The 23,084-nt window shown below is 48.8% G+C and overlaps 2 protein-coding genes and 2 long non-coding RNA genes across 9 annotated transcripts; 2 read left to right on the top strand and 2 right to left on the bottom strand.

The window, feature by feature from the left end:
• Positions 1–695: 695 nt before the first annotated feature.
• Positions 696–2,845, bottom strand: LOC140709273 (uncharacterized). Its single transcript, XR_012089749.1, has 4 exons — positions 2,600–2,845; positions 1,461–1,624; positions 1,297–1,374; positions 696–1,180 (listed from the first exon to the last, which is right to left on the bottom strand). It is a non-coding gene; the product is annotated as an uncharacterized lncRNA (long non-coding RNA).
• Positions 2,670–4,233, top strand: LOC103247897 (uncharacterized). Of its 2 annotated transcripts, XR_012089748.1 has the most exons (4): positions 2,670–2,732; positions 3,005–3,223; positions 3,343–3,459; positions 4,132–4,233. It is a non-coding gene; the product is annotated as an uncharacterized lncRNA (long non-coding RNA). The 2 variants fall into 2 exon arrangements; XR_503092.3 differs by lacking the exon at positions 2,670–2,732 and having other exon boundaries at positions 2,805–3,223.
• Positions 3,728–14,540, bottom strand: REM1 (RRAD and GEM like GTPase 1). Of its 3 annotated transcripts, none has more exons than XM_008019896.3 (5): positions 13,473–14,540; positions 12,059–12,432; positions 10,924–11,006; positions 6,118–6,319; positions 3,728–4,466 (listed from the first exon to the last, which is right to left on the bottom strand). In XM_008019896.3, exons 1-5 carry the CDS (start codon positions 13,631–13,633, stop codon positions 4,195–4,197), a joined length of 1,092 nt encoding a protein of 363 aa, XP_008018087.1. In that variant the 5' UTR covers positions 13,634–14,540; the 3' UTR covers positions 3,728–4,194. The 3 variants fall into 3 exon arrangements, with proteins under 3 accessions (XP_008018087.1, XP_008018100.1, XP_008018108.1); XM_008019909.3 differs by having other exon boundaries at positions 12,059–12,624; positions 13,473–13,577; XM_008019917.3 differs by lacking the exon at positions 13,473–14,540 and adding an exon at positions 13,353–13,460.
• On the top strand, positions 4,422–20,282 carry DEFB124 (defensin beta 124). 3 transcript variants are annotated; one of them, XM_037982923.1, is made up of 3 exons: positions 4,422–4,525; positions 15,793–15,875; positions 20,090–20,282. In XM_037982923.1, exons 2-3 carry the CDS (start codon positions 15,812–15,814, stop codon positions 20,245–20,247), a joined length of 222 nt encoding a protein of 73 aa, XP_037838851.1. In that variant the 5' UTR covers positions 4,422–4,525; positions 15,793–15,811; the 3' UTR covers positions 20,248–20,282. The 3 variants fall into 3 exon arrangements, 1 of the variants encoding a protein (XP_037838851.1); XR_503094.3 differs by lacking the exon at positions 15,793–15,875 and having other exon boundaries at positions 4,423–4,525; XR_012089746.1 differs by lacking the exon at positions 15,793–15,875 and having other exon boundaries at positions 4,460–5,690.
• The last annotated feature ends 2,802 nt before the right edge of the window (positions 20,283–23,084 follow it).

The raw sequence follows: 23,084 nt of genomic DNA, 5'->3' as shown, positions 1-23,084 counted from the left end.
ATTCTCTACCTTCCTTCAGAGCCCACATCCTTGTCCACGTTTGCTGAATGAAGAAAGGAGGGAGCGGGCCCTATGAGATGTATATTTCCCATCTTCAAGGACAGGGAGCTCCAGCCCGAACCTGATTCCTTGGGGGTCCCTGAGCAGAAGCTTCATTCCTGGGATGAGAAATTGGAACTTTCCACGAAGGCCAATGATCCTCAGTATTTGAGCAGCCTGGCTGGGTGTCTTGGGATCCAGGTGGCCTTTGTCTCATCTGGCCCAGGCCATCACAGTATGTGGCCCTCCCCACAGCAAGAGGAGGGACTCTGAGGAAGCTTGGGGGCCCCTGGGGAGACATCCATCTTCCCAGAGCTTTATCATTTTTTCCATAACAGTATCCTCCCTTCAAGGTGGAAAGTCCCAGCTGGCAGCTGAGGATGCTGTCAATGTGCTTTTGTTCTCTGTCTTGCCCCTAGCTCAGGCAGCAGGGCTGGAGACAAAGACACCTACCTTTTTATACCAGCCTGTTCCAGGCTTGCTGTACAAACAAATGGTGTAACACAGACCACCCCTTAACGGGGTGAGCTAGACCTCCCTGGTTTGAATTCTGGTTCTGCTACTTGCTAACTGTGCAATCTTGGTGGGGTACTGAACTTCTCTGTGCTACAAGTTTCTCCATCTGAAAACTGGGGTGGTGATAATATGATCAGTTTTCAGGATTTAATGATTAATGTATGAAAAACACTTAGGACAGCACCTGGTATATAGTAAGAGTGATGTAACTGCTTGCTGTTTATTACATGACTTTGGGCTTGGACAACTCATCTTCTTTCTCTGAGTCTCGGTTTCTCTAATTGTACAACTAGGATGGCAATTCCTGCCTGCCTCTCGACCACTAATCTGGCCTTTTCTTGCTGTGTAGCCTTGCAGAGATTCTTGGGTTCTCCTGGCCTCTGTGTCCTCATGTATTAAACAGTACCTATTAAGTAGAGGGTTGTGGTGGTGAGCACGTGAGAAAACGTGTACCCAGCATGTAGCATGGGGCCCAACACTAACACAGAGAGTTAAAACGAAGTTAGTTATTTTTTTTGTTTTGTTTTGTTTTTATGGACGAGAAAGTACTTTTTAAACTATAATAGGCTGAGGGAGAGTGTGGTTTTCTCACATGCTTTCCCAGCCATTCCTTATTCACAGACACCTAGAATCAGAGAGGACAGGATTGGAAGGGCAACTTTACAGGTAATGGATAATGAATTAATGGGTATCTATTAATGGATAATGAATTAATCCATTCAACAAATATTTACTGAGCACCTACTATGAGCCAGGCAGTGTTGTAGGTGCTGGGGTCAGAGCAGCACTGAGGGCCCTTCCCTCAAGGAGCTTTCATTCCTGTGGGGCAGACAGACAAAAACATGTGAATACATATGCCAGGCAAAGACTCATAAGCAGGTCTTCACAGTCTCAGAATATCTTGCCCATAACATATCCTGGTTTCTGCAAGGCCTTAAGATAGGATAGCAGAGTGGGACCCAGTGGCTCATGCCTGAAATCTCAGCACCTTGGGATGTTGAGGCGGGAGGATCTCTTGAGCTCAGGAATTTGAGACCATCATGGGCAACACAGCAAAACTTTGTCTTCTCTAAAAAAAAAAAAAAAAAAAAAAAAAAAGAAAAAGAAAAAATTAGCTGGGCATAATGGCATGTGCCTGTAGTCCCAGCTACTTGGGGGGCTGAGGTGGGAAGATGGCTTGAGCCTGGGAGGCGGAGGCTGCAGCGAGCTGTGATTGCACCACTGCATTCCAGCCTGGGCAACAGACAGAGTGAGACCCTGTTTAAAAAAAAAAAAAAAAAAAAAAAAAAGATATGCTAGCGGGAGCCCACATTTATTGAATCTTCTTAGACACAGGAAGTGTGTAAAGCATTTTACACAACTTGAATCATTTAATCCTCACATCGATCCTAAATGAAAGAATTGTCATGAATTCCGTTTTATAGATGGAGAAACTAAGGCACAGAGAGATGGAGGGGAGCAAGGTTTGAACGCACACCCCCTGGTTCAGGGCAATGTCTTCAATCACCCTGCCATCTTGCTGTGCTGGTTGCATAACTTTCCTTCCCTCAACACCTCCCACCTCCCCATCTTGGTCTGCACCAGTTCTTTCTTCCCTCCCCCTTTCCTCCCCTATCCCGTTCTCAAGTATTTCTTCCACATTCTGAGTGGCCTGGGGTAAGCGCTCTCTCTCTCTGGCCCTCAGTTTTCCCATCTGAGGCTGGGGGATTGGACTGGATTATCTTCAGGTTCTTCCCTGACTACTCTAATTTTCAGCTCCTATCAGTTTGTGATTCTTTTATTTGCTGATTTGTTTTCTAATCTGCCAGCCCACCCTACTGTGAGCTACTGAGCAGTGAGCTCCCTCTTTCTGTTCGCCACATCTCCCCGGAGTCTGGCACTGTGCCCAGCACTTAGTAGGCCCTCAATAAATATTTGTAGATGAAGAAAGGAGGGGATGAGGGCGATCGTACTCAGTTTTCTAAAGCCAGCTCCTGCACGCTCTCCCGCGCCCCTCTTCTTTTCTCAGCTCTTCCCCCTCCCCGCTTCCCTCCCGCCCTCTCACCTCCCAGGGCCCACTCCGGCCCTCCATCCGGCCTGCATTTTTCCGGGTTTGATATCATTTTTTCCACTCTCCCGGCTGCTGCCGGCTGCCTCTGCCAACTTTCCACAGCTAGAGCCCCTCCCCCTGACCGCAGGTCGGAGACAGCTTGGGGTGGGGGAAGACCTTCCTTCTCTTCCCTTCCCCAGGCTGGGGTTGGGGTGTGGGATTGAGTGCCATCCGTCCCCGTTGGAAGGCTGGGGTGCGGGGAGTCGCGGCTGGAGGACGCGGCTGGCTGGCTGGCGGGTGCTGCCGTCTTTCTCTGCACCGCTTACCCTGGGACTGGCGTCTGGGCTAGTTGGGGGAAGGGATGTCCGGCATCAGGGAGACGATGGTCATAACGGTTTGCGTCTTGTTTTCTTCTCAAAGCCGTGACACCCCTTCCTTTCGGGCTGGAAACTCCTGACCTGATCCCCAACACCCAGCCCTGACCCCAGCCAGGCTGGATGCCTCACCACCTCCTTCCTCCCGCACAGCCAAAGTGAGACCCAGGAGTGGGCTGGGTCCTGGGGTGTAGTCCTCCCTGGCTGGGCGACTCTGGCATGCTCACCTCCCCTCTCTAGGCTTGTTTCTGACTTCGGGAAATGAGTGAGTTGGATTAAACTGGGGTCCATCCCGGGGATTAATGGATTGAGTTTCTTAGAGTTCCTGCCCCAACCTCGTTTAAATTGGATGTCTAATTATGTTTTTAAATTCATTTTCTCAAGATTCTATAGGGTTTTGTATCATCTTTAAAGAGGACAATGGATATGTTGGTCACTAGAGTCTGACAAGCCTGGGCTGGAATCCTGGCAACTTCGCATATAGCAGCTGTATGATCTTGGGTGAGCCTTCGGTGTCCTGTGCCTCAGTTTACTAATGAGCAAAATGGGGTTAATCGTAACACCTTTCTCCCAGGTGTTGGGAGGATTAATTGTTGCGACAGCTTAGTACATAGCTCCCAACAAACGCCAGCAATTCTATTGCCAGGATGAGTACTGAGGTCCTTCCAGACATGTGAATCTAGAACGTAAAAAATGGGTTAATGAGAAAGTAGCTGGTCACGAAACTGTGGTTGTGATCCACTGTCGGGAGAAGGGCCTGAGCACAAAATTGGTCCAAGTACTTTATTGATTGGCCCTGACGCCCAGGCCGGCAGGCTAAACCAGTCAGCCTACAGTCAAGTGTAGATGGGAGGGCAGTAGGTGGAGATGCCTGGAAGAGCCGAGACAGAGATGTCTGGGCATTCAGATGGGACATCCTTCTGGTCTGGTTTATTGTGAGGGTTTCTGAGGGTTGGCCAGAGCCCAGGGACAAGGAAGATTTTTTACAAAAAAACACCCACCACGTAAAAAACTACTTTGTGTCCAGCTTGGGGCTTCGGCCCCGTCGTCTGTCTCTTCATCGCTTTCCCGGGGTCCCCCAGGCTTGGATCTGGGGGATGCTCAGGCCATCAGGGCAGCAGGCAAGCAAGACACAGGATGCAGACTCCAGGTAACGGCACCTTTGTCCCGCAGTGGCGTCCGTGGAACCCATAAGGCAACTCAGCGACCCGCCAACTCTCAGAGGGGCGGGAGGCTTCAGAGCACGGCCAGATTGTGGCAGGACTTGGAGCGGGCCTTGAGTGCCCGGCGGCGTGCGCTGCGGGCTGTCAGACGTGCTAGGAAGCGACGAGCGCGCTGGGCTAGGCTGGCCGGCTGTCGGGGTGCTGGGGGCTCCTCGGCCGCACTGTCCCGGCGGCGCAAGCGCAGTTGGCGCACCACGCCCTCGAAGAGCTCAGCCACATTGTGCTGCAGCGTGGCGGAGGTCTCGATGAATTTACAGTCGAACACCACAGCGCAGGCGCGGCCCTCTGAGGGGGCGGAGCCCGGCGAGCAGGGGTGGAGCCATAACCGGAAGGCGGAGAAAAAGGTAGGAAAAGATGTGTTCAGTCTTGATTGGAAGAAATTTTTCCTGTGCCCATACCTCGTGTTGCTATCTGGGGACTCAGATAAATCAGACTGATCTTTGAGGGAAGACAGAGAGGCTGGGGCCAGGGAGGGGTCAGGTTGAATGCCAGGTAAAGGGTCTAATTTGCTGTGGATCGGAATTACCTGGAGGAGCTTGTTAAAATGCAGATTCCTGGACCCACCCTCAGAGTTTCTGATTCTGTAGGTCTGGAAATCTGTGCTTTAACAAAATCTCCTGGGGCTTATGTTGCAGTTTTTTTTTTTTGGATGTCTGTTCACAAAGCTTACGGTCTTCCACCTCCAGGATGCCACTGGGCCCGAGTTCTAGTCTTCAGGGACTGGTGACTGTGAAACTGACTTTTCCTTTCTAGGTCTCAGTTTACATATTTTTTAGATTTTACTCTGTGAGTAAGACCATTTAAAAATTGTTATGGGCCCCATCTGATATGTCAAACTTATTAAAATATTCCCCATCCCATTGTAAATACAATCCATATATGACATTTAAAGTTTTAGTTTGTAGTTGCTTGCTGACAAAATATGTTTTACAGACAATTAAAGCTTTGTGAAATTTAAATTTCTAATTTTTTTCACTATATTTTGGAGCCAGTAATGGTTCTTTTCAGTTCTCAAATGTAAGCCCTTGAAAGGCCTGTAGGCACTGGGCCTATCATCCTGGTGGATAAAGTGTCTCTGATTAAGAGGCTAGGGGAGCCACAGAGGAAATTACTATTATTATTTTTTTGAGAGAGAGTCTCATTCTGTCACCCAGGCTGGAGTACAGTGGCGTGGTCTTGGCTCACTGCAACCTCGGCCTCCTGGGTTTAAGCAATTCTCATGCATTAGCTGCCCAAGTAGCTGGGATTACTGGTGTGCACCACTATGCCTGACTAAGTTTTGTATTTTTAGTAAAGATGGGGTTTCACCATGTTGGCCAGGTTGGTCTTGAACTCCTGACCTCAAGTGATCCACTTGCCTCAGTCTTCCAAAGTGCTGGGATTATAGGCGTTAGCCACTGGGCCTGGCTAGAATATTTTTTTAAAAAAAGAGTTAAAATTATTTTTTATTTTTTGTAGAGAGAGGGTCTTGCTGTGTTGCCAAAGCTGGTCTCAAACTCCTGGGCTCAAGTAAGTCCTCCCGCCTTGGTCTCCCAAAGTGCTAGGATTATAGTTGTGAGCCACCATGCCCCACCACATACACGAATTTTTAAGAAGTGCAAATTCAGCTCTGGTCTTGGAAAATTCTGGCAGCTGGCAAGGAGGAATAATTGAGAAGTGGGAGGACTGGAGAAGGTGGAGATGCCAGGACAGCACAGAGACTGTAGGCAGAGAGGGAAGGGAATGTGGGATTAACGGAGGTGGCCTGACAGGACTTGGGGACTGGTTTGGGGGTGGTGAGTGGGAGACAAGAATGGTTCCTAGCTTTCAGGCTTAGGCAAGTGGCTGCAGGGTAGGGGCAGCTTGGCAGGGACAGTCACTGAGATGAAGAGTGCTGAAGAAGCAGCCATGACAGTGGGGCCCAGGGGAAGAGGAGGGGGTGGGATGGAGGGCTCACCTTCCACAGAGACTTCTCGGCAGCGGGCCAAGTCCGCCTTGTTGCCCACGAGGATGATGGGCACATGGTCTGCCTGATGTGTGCGCCGCAGCTGGATGCGGAGCTCAGAGGCACTCTCAAAGCTGCCTCGGTCTGCGATGGAGTATACGATGACATAGGCACTGCCGCCCTGCAGGCATGACTCCTGGCTCCATCTTTTATCCTGCAGGAGAGGGACCCAAGGCCCATCCTCAGAGGGTATCTAGGCCCTGGCTGAGGAAGGTAGAGCTGGGATGGTCTAATGGTTGGGAGGGGGCTGAGGTTTATAGTTTGGACAGGTGTGGGGGACAAATTCTGCCATAATTCCCTGTGTCACCTTAGGAAAATCGGTGATCCTTTCTGAGCCTCAGTTTCTCTGCTTGAAAATTTAGGCTAATGACACTACCTCACATAATTCTCTCACTCACTGACACTTTTGCAGGCTGGGTACTGGAGGCAAATTGACTTGGTTCCTCTTCCTGCTAAAGAGGGTTCTGCCTTGACCTGTTTAGCTCTTTTGTCTTGTTTCTGAGGAGGGTTTAGCCTTGCCAGAGGGTTCTTTGTGCCTGGTGAAATCCAGAATGAAGAGAAAAAAGGAAGAGAGAGAGAAGTGAGGACAGGAGGCTGACTTCAGAGGGAAGGCATTTTTCAGGACAGTTTTGAAGACAGAGGTGAAGGAGCAACTGTAAAGTGTAAGTTCACAAGGGGATGAGAGGGGCAAGGGACACTTTAAGAAGTGGCTTCCTTTCAAGTTGTTTGACCAAGAAAAAGAAAGAACTGCAGTGCTTTTGATATTTTGGATGGTGATCTTTTGTTAGGGACAGCCCTTCAAGACTGGACTACTTGGGTAGTAACTTTATAAGTGTTGAATAAGACACAGTTTCTGCCCTCCAAAAGCTCATGGTCTGGAAGAGAGCTTATGGAAATGGGGAGTTATAGTGTAGTGTGAAAGGAACAGTAAGAGGCATGTGCAAGTGGCTGGAGGAGCGGTGTGGGGAGGCCAGAACAACCCCACCTGGAAGAGTGTGCAAGGGCTTCACAGGGGACTGGCGAATGGGGTTAGGAAGGAGGGGCAGGCCAAGCAGGAGAGAAGAGATTCCAGACAAAAGGAACAGTCAGAGCTAAGGCCTGAAGTGAGAAAGACTGAGTGTGGTTGTGAGGTAGTGAAGAAGCCAGAAATTTTCTTTCATTTTTCTTTTTTTTGAGATGGAGTCCCACTCTGTCTCCCAGGCTGGAGTGCAGTGACATGATCTCGGCTCACTGCAACCTCCACCTCCTGGGTTCAAGTGATTCTCCTGCCTGGGCTTCCTGAGTAGCTGGGATGACAGGCGCCTGCCACCATGCCTGGCTAATTTTTGTGTTTTTGGTAGAGACCTTGAGAAAATTTTCTCCTCTTTTCTGGCCTTTTATTTTCCAACCAGTAAAATTAGGAAACTGAACCAGTTTCCCTGGTCAGTGACTGTGAAGAGAGGTCTCAAAGAGGGTCCAAGCAGTAGCAGCATTATCGAAATAAGTATCCATCCTTTCCATTTGTGCACTACATGGTACTCTGATATCAGAGAAGCTGAATCTGACAGAATTGGGTGGGCCTTAGGACCTTAGTGTACCAGGCTGGCTGACCATCAGGCCACTTGGAGTGTATTAAAAATCAAATTATCGGCTGGGGGTGGTGGCTCATGCCTGTAATCCCAGCACTCTGGGAGGCCGAGGCGGGCGGATCACCTGAGGGAGGGAGTTTGAGACCAGCCTGACCAACATGGAGAAACCCCATCTCTACTAAAAATATAAAATTAGCCAGGTGTGGTGGTTCATGCCTGTAATCCCAGCTACTCGGGAGGCTGAGGCAGGAGAATCACTTGAAACTGGGAGGCAGAGGTTGGGGTGAGCAGAGATCATGCCACTGCACTCCAGCCTAGGCAACAAGAGCAAGACTCTGTCTCAATAAATAAATAAATAAATAAATAAAAATAAAATTATCAGGCCTCACCCTGGCCCTCATCCTCAGCCTGGGCAACAGAGCGAGACTCCCTCTCAAAAAAGATAGATAGATAGATAGATAGATAGATAGATAGATAGATAGATACTAGAGCCCCAATTTTAGAGCTTCTTATTCTTTTTTTTCTTTTTTTTTCTTTTTCTTTTTCTTCTTTTCTTTGAGATGGAGTCTCACCCTGTCACCTAGGCTGGAGTGCAGTGTCATGATCTCGGCTCACTGCAACCTCCACCACCCAGGTTCAAGCTATTCTTCTGCCTCAGCCTCCGGAGTAGCTGGGACTATAGGTGCACGCCACCACACCCAGCTATTTTTGTATTTTTAGTAGAGACGGTTTCACCACCTTAGCCAGGCTGGTCTCGAACTCCTGACCTCAGGTGATCTGCCCACATCAGCCTCCCAAAGTGTTGGGATTATAAGCGTGAGCCACTGTGCCCAGCTGAGAATCTATATTTTTAATCACACTCTTAATGAGTTCATACTCACAAATCCATGCACCAACTGGCTTTTGTGATCTTGACACACAGCAAATCCTCCAAAAATATTTGTGCAATGAATGAATGAATGGTCAAGACTCACTTTCTCATTCTAGAGATGGGGAAAACTAAGACCCAGAGGAAGAAACCCATCCATACTCAAGGTTGATAACCCACATCTGTCTGACTCAAGCTGGGTGTGGAGTTCCAGTTCCTGCCTTCTAGTCTAGAATCTTTTCTCCCCTGTTTCCTGAGTGGGACTCCCAGTCTGATCACCCATCTTAACTCGCTGGACACTGCCCCATAGCATCCTCAGCTGCATCTGAAAAGTAGACCCTCTCACTAGCCTGTGAGGTCCACGAGGCCAGGGGGCATGTCTGCCTTATTCATCTCTGTGTCTCCAAGGTCCTGGTCCATGATAGACACCCAGCAAGTATTTCTGAATGAATGAATGAGCGAATGACTGAAACCTCAGCTGAAGGTTCAGAAGGTGATGCTCTTGACAGGGAGGAAAGTCATAAGACAAGGACTCTTATGCAGTCCTAATGCATAAGAATACAGCCTTGGCCGGCCATGGTCTGTAACCCCGGCACTTTGGGAGGCCGAGGTGGGTGGATCACCTGAGGTCAGGAGTTCAAGACCATCCTGACCAACGTGATGAAACCCTGTCTCTACTAAAAATACAAAAATTAGCGGGCGTGGTGATAGGCGCCTGTAATTCTAACTACTCGGGAGGCTGAAACAGGAGAATCGCTTGAACCTGGGAAGCGGAGGTTGCAGTGAGCTGAGATGGCGCCACTGCACTCCAGCCTGGGCAACAAGAGTGAAACTCCATCTAAAAAAAAAAAAAAAAGAATAAGATCTACAAAGATTTTGTAGATCTGGGTTTGAATCTCACTTGCTATTTGAGAGCTTTGGACACATTATTATTATTATTTAACCGCTCTGGTCTTTGGTTTCCTCATCAGTAGAATGGGAATCAGAAGACTCACCATTTAGTTTTTGAGACAGAACCTTGCTCTGTCGCCCAGGCTGGAATGCAGTGGCGTGATCTCAGCTCACTGCAATCTCCACCTCCCGGGTTCAAGTGATTCTCCTGCCTCAGCCTCCCAAGTAGCTGGGACTACAGGCCCATGCCACCACACCTGGCTAATTTTTGTATTTTTAGTAGAGGTGGGGTTTTGCCATGTTGGCCAGGCTGGTCTCAAATTACTAACCTCAGGTGATCCACCTGTCACGACCTCCCAAAGTGCTGGGATTACAGTCCTGAGCCACTGCACCAGGCCCAGTTTTTGTTTTGATTGAATTCATAGAATATGTCTAGTGGTTAACACAGGGGCTGACACTTTGGAAGCTGGCACTCCATAAATGTCAGGTACTGTTATAAGAGTCATCATCATTATTATGCTCATTTGGCCCCGGGTTTCCTTTTATGCTTTTTAGAAGGAGAGCTGTCAACCATTGTCAATCACCCACCAGTGTCCTCCTAAGCCCCACCCTGAGGGCAGGGCCTCCCTCAGTTTTAGGGGAGCAGCCTATCCCTTAGAGAGATGGGATCCCAGGTGATTTTAGATCCTTCTCTTTGCTTTGATGTTTTTCCTCAAAGTTCTACAACTTTCCTCAAAGCTCTACAATGAAATTTTGTATTACCCACGTAGCAAAAGAAAAGAAAACACAAACAAGATAAAATCATAATAGGGACATGTTCCTGCCTACTGCTCTCTTCCTGCTCTGGTTTCCTTTTTCTCTAGCTACCAAATCATAATTACTAAGAGTTATCATTTACAATTCTTCACCCCTATTCAGCAGTTTTTCATGCTTTAAACTGGGCTTACCTCTGAAATTGCATAAGAACTTTAAAAAACCAGCTGATGAGGAAAGCAGGAATGGTTAACCCATTTATCAGATGAGAAAACTGAAGCTTAAAGTGGTTAAGTCAATTGCACAAAACTACATAACTAGTAAGAAAAAGAAAGGGGGTTCAGCCTTAGGCATTTTGGGGCCAAATCCAGCGTTCCTTCTGCACAATGTGGGTGGGAGGGGTGGGACGAGGATGGAAATAATGATGGGGAGATCTGCAGGTGGAGAAGCACATTCTGAGATGGCTGGTAGGAGGGGATTGTGGAGTGAGAAAAGGGGTCAGGGTCATAAGGGTCTTCTGTTTGGGACTGGAAAGACTGCTTAGGAGCTGTGGGTTTTGGGGGAGGGTGCTGAGGATGGCTCTTGCTCACACCTGATCTGTAGTCCAGGACAGGACAGGAAAGAGTTTAATATTAGGCTCAGCACCCCTCTCCCCAAATTCTGCTTGCAGTGCCATACCAGTTTCTCGGCCTCCCAGGTGTCCACGACCACCAGCGTGGTGTCTTCTCCATCCACCGTGAGGGTCCTCTCATATACATCTTCTGCAACCAAGGGAAGAGCTGGATCTCAGGGAGGAGGGGCAAGCCTGAGAGAGTGTGGTGTTCGCTACCCCCCATTTCTGGTCACATCACCCCCTCCACTTGTCCTCAGAAGCACTTATCACACTTGTTTGATGCCTGTCTCTCCTGGTAGGAACCCATGTCTCCCCAGGTGCCATAGTACCTGGCACATAGTAGGTGCCAGAAAGATTTGATTGATTGAATAAAGGTGGGGTGGTGGGGTTAAAGCTGGGCTAGGAATTCTCCCAGGCCTGCTCTGTCTGACTTAGCGCGTGCTTCAGGCAGGTCATGTTATCCTCTCTTGACCTCAGTCTCCCTATCTGTAACACATATGGGTTCTCACTCTTGAGGCTGGGGGAGAGAAGTCAAGACTAGAGAAGAGTCTGGCTAGATGTCCCTACCTTTTCTCTGCATTTAATCAACCCCCTTCCCCTACTCACCCTATGTCCTTTTGGTCAGTCGTTCAGGGGCCTACCTTCATCTCTTCTATCTTCCCTGTATCCTACCACCCTGGGGCCCCTGACACTCTTAGCTCACCGCAGTTCTTGGGAATAAAGCACCCCAGGGCCCAGAACTTGGGGTCTAGGAGTCTCCCTTCTGCAAAGGATCTTAGTTTTGCTGTAGATCATGGTGACCATGGATGGGTGTCTATGGGACTGGGAGAATCTGAGAGTCAGAGGAGTTGGGGAGGGGAGTTTCTGAACTGGGTGGAAGTCTACCATTTCTTCATTCAGAAGAATTCAGAATTGCCACCCATATGACATGGAAATGAATCATATACTTCTTGTTCATGGGAAGTTGGCAGAATTCTTGTTCTATTCAAGAATTTCCCTCCCTTTGACCATTGTGCAGGCTGTGCCATGTATAACTTTGGAGGGCAAGGGGGCATCATTCATGTCATAGTCTAAGTAAATGATGTCCCTTAGAGTTGAACAGTGCATGACTTGTACAACTGTTCTTGGCAGCCCTGTGCCCCTGGTGACAGGGCTTTTGCTCCTTTGGCCACATCCCAGCCCAGCCCATATGGCCCCTACCTCCCAGCTGTTCATGGAGGTCCCTCTCTTGCTTCCCTGCAAAGAGGCTGGCCAGGCTGGTCTTCCCCACTCCAGGATCTCCAAGTAGCACCACACGGTAGAGGGCCTCCCAGGAGCCTTCAGAGTCACTGGATTCAGAAGACCAATCATCTGGGGCAGGTGAAGGTTTCTGGGTGGGAGGGTTGAGGGAGGCCGATTGACCCAGCCGGGGATGCTGGGATTGAGTGGAAGGCGCTGTGCTCAGGAGTCCAGGCTGGCGGCCCCGTGGGGACAGGGGCAGTGGGGTGCTGGCTCGCCGGTGCAGAGGGGTCTTTGCTTCCTGTCCGGTGTTGAGTGTCATCTTTGGTAGAGGGGGTTTTGCTTCTTCCTTCCTTCTGAAAGAAGGGGGAATTGGTTGTCAGTCAATTGCTTTAGGCTGCTGCTTTCTATAGCGTCCTGATGAGCTGCTGAGATGGCTTCTTCCAGATCCCCCTCTTGTTCAGATGGGAGTAGGTGGTGCCTCAGCTTCTTGGGGCAGAAAGCCCCTAGGCTTTCTGGCCTCAGGCTCTGCGTAAACCTGGATGCGGCTGGAAGGAGTGAGTGTGCAGGCTGTGAACACACAGACACACACACCCAGAGGCCATTCCCTCGCCTTAAGGATGATGACAGTCAGGCAGGCAGGCAGAGGGGCAGTAGTGAGGTGGGATGTCCTCACATGCACACTCCCCATTCCGTGCACACGGACCTGCCCTTCCCACAGAACATGAGGCCCTGGCTCTGAAAGGCATCCAAATTGTCTGCCTCCTCCCCTTCCCCACCGCTCTCTTTCACAGGTTCTGGGTTGGGAGTGCAGTTTCAGGTCCCCCCCACTGCAAGGGTAGGGGTTACTTAACTTTGGATGCCCAATTTCACGGGGTCTGAGGAGGAAGAGGCAGGAGGGTGGGTTGGAACTACAGAAGGGCGAGGCGGGTATAGGGGCAACCCGACTGTAACCCGAGTGCCCTGGTGCCATGGGAACCGCGTGTCTGACCCGCCCCCTGTGTGAAAAATTCAGGAGCGGCTGACGCTACGGCCTCTAACTGCTTTTGGGGACGGGAGCTGCCGCCGGCCAGGCCCCAGGTTAGGTGACAGGACAGGGTCCTGGCAGGGGACGGGGAGGGCAGACCACAGGGCCCGGGAACGCTGTGCCATTCCTGGAGTCTGGGTCCGAGCTTTCCCAGCCGGCATCCTGGGTGTGAATCCCCCATCCTGGGATTGAAGGGGTCTTTGTCCAGGACTGTCCAGCCCTCCGGGTCGCAGGTCTGAAGACCCTCACCCTCGGGACGCGGTTTCAAAGCCCTCCTACTCCTGCCAACGCTGCTGAATCCCCCTTCAATCGCCTGGAGAACTCTGCTCCAACTTGAGCGAGTTGGCCGCGCGTAGCGCAGGGCTTTACCTCGGCGTGGGAGGGGTCCAGGGTCCCTCGCAGCTCCAGCGGCTGGATGCTCCAGGCTGTACCACCCGCCTCCGCACGCAGCCCCTCAGGCCAATTCCCCTCCCCTCGCCGCCTGGGCCGGGGGAGGAGCCGCGACCCCGCCCCATCCAGCCCCGCCCCATTAGGGCAGCCCCGGGGTCCCCGCCCTAAGGCCCTGGCCGCTCAGTGACTTTTCTGAAAGTGCAGAGCTCAGCTGACCCGCTTCTGCCAGCCCTATGCACCGAGTGAGGGTGGCAGACGAGAGAGGAAGGATGGGGGCTCTGGATTCCTGGGTCTGGAGCTCCATCTGCGTAGGGGGTACACCAACACATTAGCCCCCAGAAAAACCACTTGGGGAACTTGCTAAATATTCAGGTCCCACCTTCCAAGAGAGGCGGATTCCACAGTGCTGAGAGAAGGGTTCAGGAATCTACGTTTTAAACAAGTGCCCCAAGTGATCCTGATGCAGATGGTTCATGGACCTCACTTTAAGAAACTCTGCTCTGGATGAAGAATTAATTTTGGGAGGTGGCTTGGAGGAAGAGGGAGCTCAGAAAGTCTGCACTGAAGAATTCTGAAAATCTTATTTTGGCATCATTCATTCATTCATTCATTCACTCACCAACTGAGGCTTAGCTGGGCCTGGGCCTGAGGTCCCTGCCATTCTGTCTACTGTTTCTATCACTCATGGCTTAAAAATAAATGCTCCCAGGTATGGAGGAGGAGGAAAGAGATCACTGGTGATGTTGGCTATCCAAGGGGCCAGGATCCAGACTCTTTGACTGGGGTGCCTCCCTTTAGGTCTTGAGAAATCGGGGTGTGTACGTGTGTGAAGCCATGGAGGCCAGGCAGCACCTGTGGGTGGGGCTCATTGTCATGGCTGAGGGGATTCAGGTGTTCAGCTTGGAATAACTCCCACAGCAGCTGAACAGGCTGGCTCAGCCCCCACAGGTCTTGGAGCTGATGCAGAACCCCCTCGTGCCTGGCTTCTTTCCGTGGCGTGGCCCTCTAAGCTTACCTTTCTAACTTGCAAGATGGGCCGTGAGTGGTGTGGTACCCTTCATTGTCTGGGAGTGAGGTGACTTGGCTTTTAGTTCCATCTCTGCAGCACAATTGCTGTGTGACCTTAGGCAAGTCAACTCCCCTCTTTGGGTTTCAGTTCCTTTATTTAAAACTATAATCTGAACAGCTTACACTCTTGCTAAAAAACTTTTGGTTGTCTATAATACAAAAGTCTGAACTTGGCATTCAAGCCCCATCATATTCTCTGCAGAATCATTTCAACCTCTCCTCCCAGGAAAACCCTTGCTTGGCTCATGCCCCCCTCTTTTAGGCACATTCTGTTCTTTCTGCCTGGGATACCTTTTCCCCTACTCATCTTTCATGATGCAATTTAGATTCCTGTGTACCGGACACTGTTCTAAGCTCTGCACGAATATTATCTCAGGGGTTCTCAAACTTTGGTGGTGTGTTAGAACCACCTGGAGGGCTTGTTAAGCCACATTTTGCCAGGACCCACCAATACTCTCATCTGTGACTAGTGATCTAACAAATGACCAGAGAGCTAACTTGTGACCAGTGTTAGTGAATCTGTGGTCTAACTTGTGACCAGTGATCTAACCTGTGACCCATGGGCTGCTCCGTGACCTGTGGTCTTCCTCTGCTTAGAGAGAGGTGAATTCAGTAGGTTCGGGGTAGGGCTAAAGAACTGGCATTTCTAACAAGTCCCAGGTGTTGCTGCTGCTTGCTGGTCTGGGAACCACACTATAGGAGCCACTCTATTACTTCATTTAATCCCCTAAATGAGATAGGTAGCTATTACTGTCTATGACATGGGTACTATTACTCTTCCCATTTTAGAGTAGGCCTGCATACATGCTGGTCACTTGGCCTTGTAAGGGATACTAGTCATCATTTCATAGACAACAGCCTGAGGCTCAGAGAGATTAAGTGACTTGTCTGATGTCTCACAGCAGTTAGGGGGAGATGTGGGGATTGAACTAGGTCTCTCTTAAGTCAAAGTTTTTCCACTGTCTTAGGTGGGGAAGATGTCTAGTTTCTGACCCTAAACAATGCCTCAGGAAATTCTACCCCCAGCTTCCGAGCTCAACAGGCTCCGGAGGGTGTGGCTGACCAGTTCCCACGTAGCTGGCTGAGATCCCAAGCAGCCTGGGGACTACATGGCCTCATACTCCCACTTAGGCCTGCTGCCCACAGCACTGCCTTTATCCGCAGCTCAATAAAGGCTGGGCTGGAAGCAGCGAGGCTCAGCATGCTTGGGTCTCTCTTGTGTTCTCTCCAGCAGCCTCCCCAGGAGCCCCATGGCCATGACACAGCTGCTTCTGCTCCTTGTGGCTCTCCTGGTTCTGGGTCATGTGCCACCAGGTAGCAACATTGTGTGCATGTGTGTGTGTCTGCACGTGTGTGCGTGTAAAAATGAGGACTAGACTCTTAGGTCCTGGAGGACAGAGGGGCCTCTACCAGCATTTAAGTTCTGGCCCCACCACTGACTTGGTGGGCAACTTAGAGCAAGTTGCTAAATCAGCCTGCACCTCAGTTTCCTAATCTATAAAATGGGATTCTCTCAATAAATATTCATTTATGTTATGATTGTTGTGAAATCATAACAGTGAAAGACATCTAGCAGTGAAAGAAAAGAAGGTCCTTGCTTTCATGCAGCTGATATTTTAGTTGGTAGAGATAGAAAATAAGCGGATAAACATGTTGGGTGGTGATAAGTGCTAAGAAGAGGAAAGGCAAGGGAAGGGGTTAGAGTGGTGTGTGCATGGAGAAGGGTGGGGATGGGAAGACTGATGAGGATGGATAGGGAAGGCCTCTAATAAGATTTGTTTCTTTTTCTTTTTTCGAGACGGAGTTTCATTCTTGTTGCCCAGGCTAGAGTGCAATGGCATGATCAGCTCACTGCAACCTCTGCCTCCCGGGTTCTAACGATTCTCCTGCCTCAGCCTCCCGAGTAGCTGGGACTATAGGCATGTGCCACCATGCCTGGCTAATTTTTGTATTTTTAGTAGAGACAGGGTTTCATCATATTGGTCAGGCTGGTCTAGATCTCCTGACCTCAGGTGATCCACCCGCCTCGGCCTCCCAAAGTGCTAGGATTACAGACATGAGTCACCATGCCCGGCCTAGATTTTTTTCTTTTTTAAAACTTTTTATTTTGGAAGATTTCACATATACATGAAAGTAGAGAGAATAACAAGGTGAGTTTTAAACATTTTTATTATGGGAAAATTTAAACTTATGCAGAAATAGAGAATACTGTAACAGCATGAGTTTTTAAAAGAGACTTCTTTATTTGACTTTTAAATTTGTGTAGAGATAGAGTCTCACTATGTTGCCCAGGCTGGTCTCAAACTCTTGGCCTCAAGCAATCCTCCAGCTTTGGCCTCCCAAAGTTCTGGGATTATAGGTATGAGCCCAGCCAGAAACTTTGGTATTTAGGAAAATTTCAACCAGAAATAAGAAATAAATAGTATAAAGAACCCCTATTACCCATCACCCAACCTCAACAATTACCAATTTGAACCAATCCTGTTTTGTTATTCACTTCCCCCTCCTCTCCTGTGAATTATTTTGAAGTACATTCCAGCGATCTTATTTTATATAAAGTGGATTTGAACCGAGGTCTGTTTTCTTTTTTTTTTTTGAAACGGAGTCTCGCTCCTTGCCCAGGCTGGAGTGCAGTGATGCCATCTCGGCTCACTGCAAGCTCCGCCTCCCAGGTTCATGCTGTTCTCCTGCCTCAGCCTCCTGAGTAGCTGGGACTACAGGCACCCGCTACCATGCCCGGCTAATTTTTTTTGTATTTTTATAAAGACAGGGTTTCACCATATTAGCCAGGATGGTCTCGATCTCCTGACCTCGTGATCCGCCTGCCTCGGCCTCCCAAAGTGCTGAGATTACAGGTGTGAGCCACCGCGCCCGGCCTGAACAGAGGTCTTAATAAGGTGAAAATACGAGAGAAGATTGTTCCAGGCAGAGGGAGCAGCAAGGGCCGAGGCTCTGAGGCAGGGTAATGGATGTGTTTGAACAGCAGCAAGGAGGCTGGTGTGGCTTGGGGAGGGAGCATAAAGGAAATTGGTGGGAGACGGAGTCAAAGACATGAGGAAGAGAGTGCAGATCATGCAGGAGAAAGGAACTGCTTCTGGATATTGGGGTGACTGGGAAGTTCAAACGCGATGGTGTGTTAAGAGTATTTCTTGGCTGGGTGTGGTGGTTCATACTTGTAAATCCTAGCACTTTGGGAGGTCAAGGCAGGAGGATCACTTGAGCCCAGGACTTCGAGACCAGCCTGGGCAACATAGGGAGACCCCATCTCTACAAAAAATAAAAGGATTAGTTGGGTGTAGTGGTGTGCACCTGTAGTCCTAGTTATTTAGGAGGCTGAGGTGGAAGGATTGCTTGAGCCTAGGAAGTAGAGGCTACAGTGAGCCAAGATTGCACTACTGCACTCCAGCCTGGGCAACAGAGTGAGACCCTGTCTCAAAAAAAAAAAAAAAATTATTATAGAAAGTGGCCTCACCTGGGAGCTAATGTCTCGGGTTCCGGTTCCAGACCCACCACTTAGTGGCTATGGGAGCTTGGGCAAGTTCATTCCTCTCTTTACTGGTAAGTGAGAGGATTTACCTAGAATGGGTCCTGGTTGTTCCAGCAATCTAAGCTATCATACTGATAATCTTGCCTCCTATTTATTGAGCATTTACTATATGCCAGGCACTGTGCTAACGTGATCCTTATCTGTGCTCTGAAGGAGAGTTGTACAGATGAAGAACTGAGGCCAAGGTCACTCAATGGGAAATGACTGAGCTGGGAGTTGGACCCAGGAGGTCTGAGCTGGGTTCACACCACACTATTAGCGATTATACTACACACTGTCTTCAGAGGGTGTATTCTTTGCCTCATGGAAATTTTGAGGCCAGTACTGTATCATTCTAAGATTCTCTACCTTAGCAAGAGGGAAGTGTGGACTGCTCGGCAGGCTGAATAAAACCTGCGGATATGCCCAAGGCATCATTTGAGGATTACATGGGATGTATTTTAATCCACAGAGATGCAGGGAAGCCTTTCCCCTCCACCTCCCATTCAGTGCTAGTTCTTCTGGGCTGCTTGCTCTCTGCTTGTCTGAGGTTGTATGTCTGGAAATGTCATTTAACAGTCAAGCTTGTCTACATGGTCCTAGTCACCCCTCACTTCCCACATTGGTTTTAACTGACCATCACAGTACCCTCATCATTTCCAATGTGGCAGTTACCACAGAATCTATTTCTTGTATTTATTTGCTTGTTTTTTAACTGTCTTCCTTGATGCTGGAAGCTCCTTGAGGGCAGGGACCATGACCATATTGTTCATTGTAGTGCCCCGTGTTTACTGAGTGAATAAATGAAGGACAGGCTCCATCCCATGTTGTGACCAAAGACCCTTGGAGGGAGCAAAGGACCTATTCCCCAAAGCCTTACCTTTTCCATGGCCCATGGTTGGAAATTCCTTCACTAAAACTTAACATTAAACAAGTCCCTATGTGTCAGGGGCAGTTCGTGTAATGGGTGTGGATTCTGGAGCCGGATTGCTTGGGTTTGAGTTCTAGTTCTGCTCCTGAATGGCGGTATGACCTTGGATAAGGTTATATTTTATATTTAATTTTTCTTTTTTTTTGAGATGGAGTCTTACTTTGTTGCCAAAGCTGCAGTGCAGCTCAGCTCACTGCAGCCTCCGCCTCCGCCTCCCAGGTTCAAGCGATTCTCCTGCCTCAGTCCCCCAAGTGGCTGGGATTACAGGCACCTGCCACCATGCCTAGCTAATTTTTATATTTCTGGTAGAGATAGGGTTTCGCTATGTTGGCCTGGCTGGTCTCGAACTCCTGACCACAGGTGATCCACCCACCTCAGCCTCCCAAAGTGCTGGGATTACAGGTGTGAGCCACTGTGCCCAGCTAGAGAAGATGATTAACCTCACTGAGCCTCAGTTTTCTTACCTGTATAGTAGGGATTGTAATAATACTATAATTGTATAGTGTTATGAAAAGTGCTTATGTGTACCTGGTGTGTTGTTTCACCTGGTCAAGAAATTAGTCTCTATTTATTTATTTGAGACAGAGTCTCCCTCTGTCACCCAGGCTGGAGTGCAGTGGCACAATCGTGGCTCATTGCAATCTCCTCCTCCTGGGTTCAAGCGATTATCCTGCCTCAGTCTCCTGTGTAGCTGGGACTAAAGGCACGTGACAACACACCCAGCTAATTTTTGTATTTTTGGTAGAGAAGGAGTTTTGCCATGTTGGCCAGGCTGTTCTCAAACTCCTGACCTCAGGTGATCTGCCTGCCTCAGCCTCCCAAAGTGCTGGGATTACAGGTGTAAGCCACCGTGCCTGGCCTTAGTCTGCAATTTGTAACTAATGGTCTAACCTGTGACATGTAGTCTAACCTAAATTGTAATCAGTACTCTCATCTATGACTAGTGATCTAACAAATGACCAGAGAGCTAACTTGTGACCAGTGTTAGTGAATCTGTGGCCTAACTTGTGACCAGTGGTCTAACCTGTGACCCCTGGGCTGCTCTGTGACCTATGATCTTCCTCTGCTTAGGGAGAAGTGAATTCAAACGGTGCTGGAAGGGCCAAGGGGCCTGCCGAACTTACTGCACAAGGCAAGAAACTTACATGCACCTGTGCCCGGATGCGTCCCTGTGCTGTCTCTCCTATGCATTGAAACCTCCGCCGGTCCCCAAGAATGGATATGAGTAGCTGGTTCTTGCTGTCCAATAAAACATGGGCTGCCAGTTGTCTCTTCTTTCTGTTTGCTCGCCTGTGCTCCTCTCCCCCCAGGGGTGGGGGATAGGCCTAGGATGTGGGAGAAATGGTCTGTGGAAGGAAGTGAGGGACCTGAGGAGAGTGGGCGCTAATGACCATTGTAAATGGTTCTGGTCCTGGCCACTTCACTTTCTCTCTGTCCAACTCCGGAAAAGTTACTGAACCTCTGAAAGTCTCCTCAACCATAAAATGGGAATAATTATAATATCAGGAGCTTAGCACTTTATAAAAGAAATGAAAGAAGAAAGGTAGAGTTAATAATAACAAGAGTTAATAATATAGTTGATAATAACGGTGAATAATAGTAGAGTCAAAAATAAGCTTCTGGAATTCAGAATGAGATGGCACATTTGGCTTGAGAGGCAGGCCCCACTGAGAGTGAAAGGGTTTTCCTATGTTCCTTGATAGGGTATCCTAACGACTTAGGGATGAAGCCAAGACCAACAGACTAGATACTTTTCTGAAAATTAAACCGCCATTTTCACACACAAACCGCCATTTTCCTCCCAGTGTTCAAATAGACCCTCATCTAAGCATACATCCAACTTCCTAAGTCATTAGGATACACCCAAAAAGCCGAAGAGACCAGCCAATTCTAGGGTGGAAGATTCCCCAAAATACCTCACAGATCAGGCCCACAAGCCCAGAGAGGAAAAGTGACTTGTCGAAGGCCGTACAGTTCCCGAGTGATGTGTCAAGGAATGGAGCCAAACCCTGGTAGGACAGGACAGTGTGATGGGGAAATTTTGGGAGGAAGGGAGTCCCTTGACACTGGAGATGTGCAAGGTGAGCCTGGTGGCTCTGGGATGCTAGAGAAGGAAGTTACCTGGATAGGTGCTCAGAAGTGTTTTTTTGGAGGACAGGTTTTACTCAAGCCAAACCAATCATTGAATGGTTGAGATGATAATATGTAAGTATCCTTTAGAAAGTGCCAATTGCTTTATTCATATCACCTCAGTTATATATTATGCCCGCCTTCCTTCCTTCCTTCCTTCCCTCCCTCCCTCCCTCCCTCCCTCCCTCCCTCCCTCCTTCCTTCCTTCCTTCCTTCCTTCCTTCCTTCCTTCCTTCCTTCCTTCCTTCCTTCCTTCCTTCCTTCCTTTCTCTCTTTCTCTCTCTCTCTCATTTCTTTTTTAACACAGGTCCTCACTCTGTTGCGCAGGCTGGAGTACAGTGGAGATCACATAGCTCACTGCAGCCTCACACTTCTGGGCTCAAGCAATCTGCCTCAGCCTCCAAGGAGCTAGGACTATAAGTGTATGCCGCCACACCTGGCTAATGTGTTTTTGGTTTGTTTGTTTTGTAGAGATGGAGTCTTGCTAAAAAACAAAACAAAACAAAACACTGAAAACAAAAAACAACAAAAAAAACATGGGGTCTTTCTATGTTTCCCAGGCTGGTCTTGAACTTCTGGGCTCAAGTGATCCTCCTGCCTTGGCCTCCCAAGGTGCTGGGATCACAGGTGTGAGCCGCCGCAGCCAGCCTATCTTTGCCTTTTCTATAAGGTAACTAAGACTCTATAAGGCAACTAAGAAAGTTGCCCAGGTCATACACCTAGGAAGTGGTGGAGATGGAACTCTACCCTGATCCTCTGTCACCTGATTTTGTCTCCCAGAGTCAGTCTTTTTTTGGAGACAGTCTTGCTCTGTTGCCCAGGCTGGAATGCAGTGGTGCAATCATGGCTCACTGCAGCTTTGAACTCCCCAGCTCAAGGAGTCCTCCCACCTCAGCCTTCCCAGTAGCTGGGACAGTAGGCATGTACCACCATGCCTGGCTAATTTTTGTATTTTTTGTAGACACAAAGTCTTGCTATGTTGCCCAGGCTGGTCTTGAACTCCTGGCCTCAAGCAATCCTCCTGCCTCGGCCTCCCAAAGTGTTGGGATTACAGGCATGAGCCACTGTGCCAGACTCCAGAGTCATTCTTACTTGTACTTTAAAAATAATATTTTTTTTCTAATTATAAAAATAATACATGTTCACTGAAAAACATGTAAACAGAGAAGCACAAATAAGAAAACTAAAATCATTAGTATTTTCACTGTACAGAAATACCCAGCAATAGGCCGGCTGTTGTGGCTCACTTCTATTAATCCCAGCACTTTGGGAGGCCGACGCAGGCGGATCACTTGAGGTCAGGAGTTCAAGACCAGCCTAACCAACATGATGAAACCCTGCCTCTACTAAAAATACAAAAATTAGCTGGCATGGTGGCGCACGCCTATAATCCCAGCTACTCGGGAGGCTGAGGCAGGAGAATCACTTGAACCCGGGAGATGGAGGTTGCAGTGAGCCAAGATCACACCACTGCACTCTAGCCTGGACAACACAGCAAGACTCTGTCTCAAAAAAAAAAAAAAAAAAAAAAAAGAAAAGAAAAGAAATACCCAGAAATAAAGAAAAATGTAAAATGTGACAAAAATAAAATGGAATCAAGCTGTAGATATTTTGTATCCTGGTTTTTTTCACTGATCAATATATCATAAAAATTTATGTATGTGCTTAGTCTTCCAAAACAATATTTTTAGCACTGAAATTCCTCCTGAAAAATTTTAAGTTACTTCTAGTTTTTATAACTTGAGTAGTACGTTTAAAATAAGTATGGAGGCCAGGCGCGGTGGCTCACACCTGTAATCCCAGCACTTTAGGAGGCTGAGGCAGGTGGATCGTCTGAGGTCCGGAGTTCAAGACAAGTCTGGCTAACATGGTGAAACCCCGTCTCTACTAAAAACACAAAAAATAGCCGGGCATGGTGGTGTGTGCCTGTAATCCC

The sequence above is a fragment of the Chlorocebus sabaeus genome, chromosome 2, assembly GCF_047675955.1.
Source record: "Chlorocebus sabaeus isolate Y175 chromosome 2, mChlSab1.0.hap1, whole genome shotgun sequence".
NCBI classification, from domain to species: Eukaryota; Metazoa; Chordata; class Mammalia; order Primates; family Cercopithecidae; genus Chlorocebus; species Chlorocebus sabaeus.
Note: the sequence above shows the minus strand (reverse complement) of the source record. Positions and strands in the feature narration are given on the sequence as shown.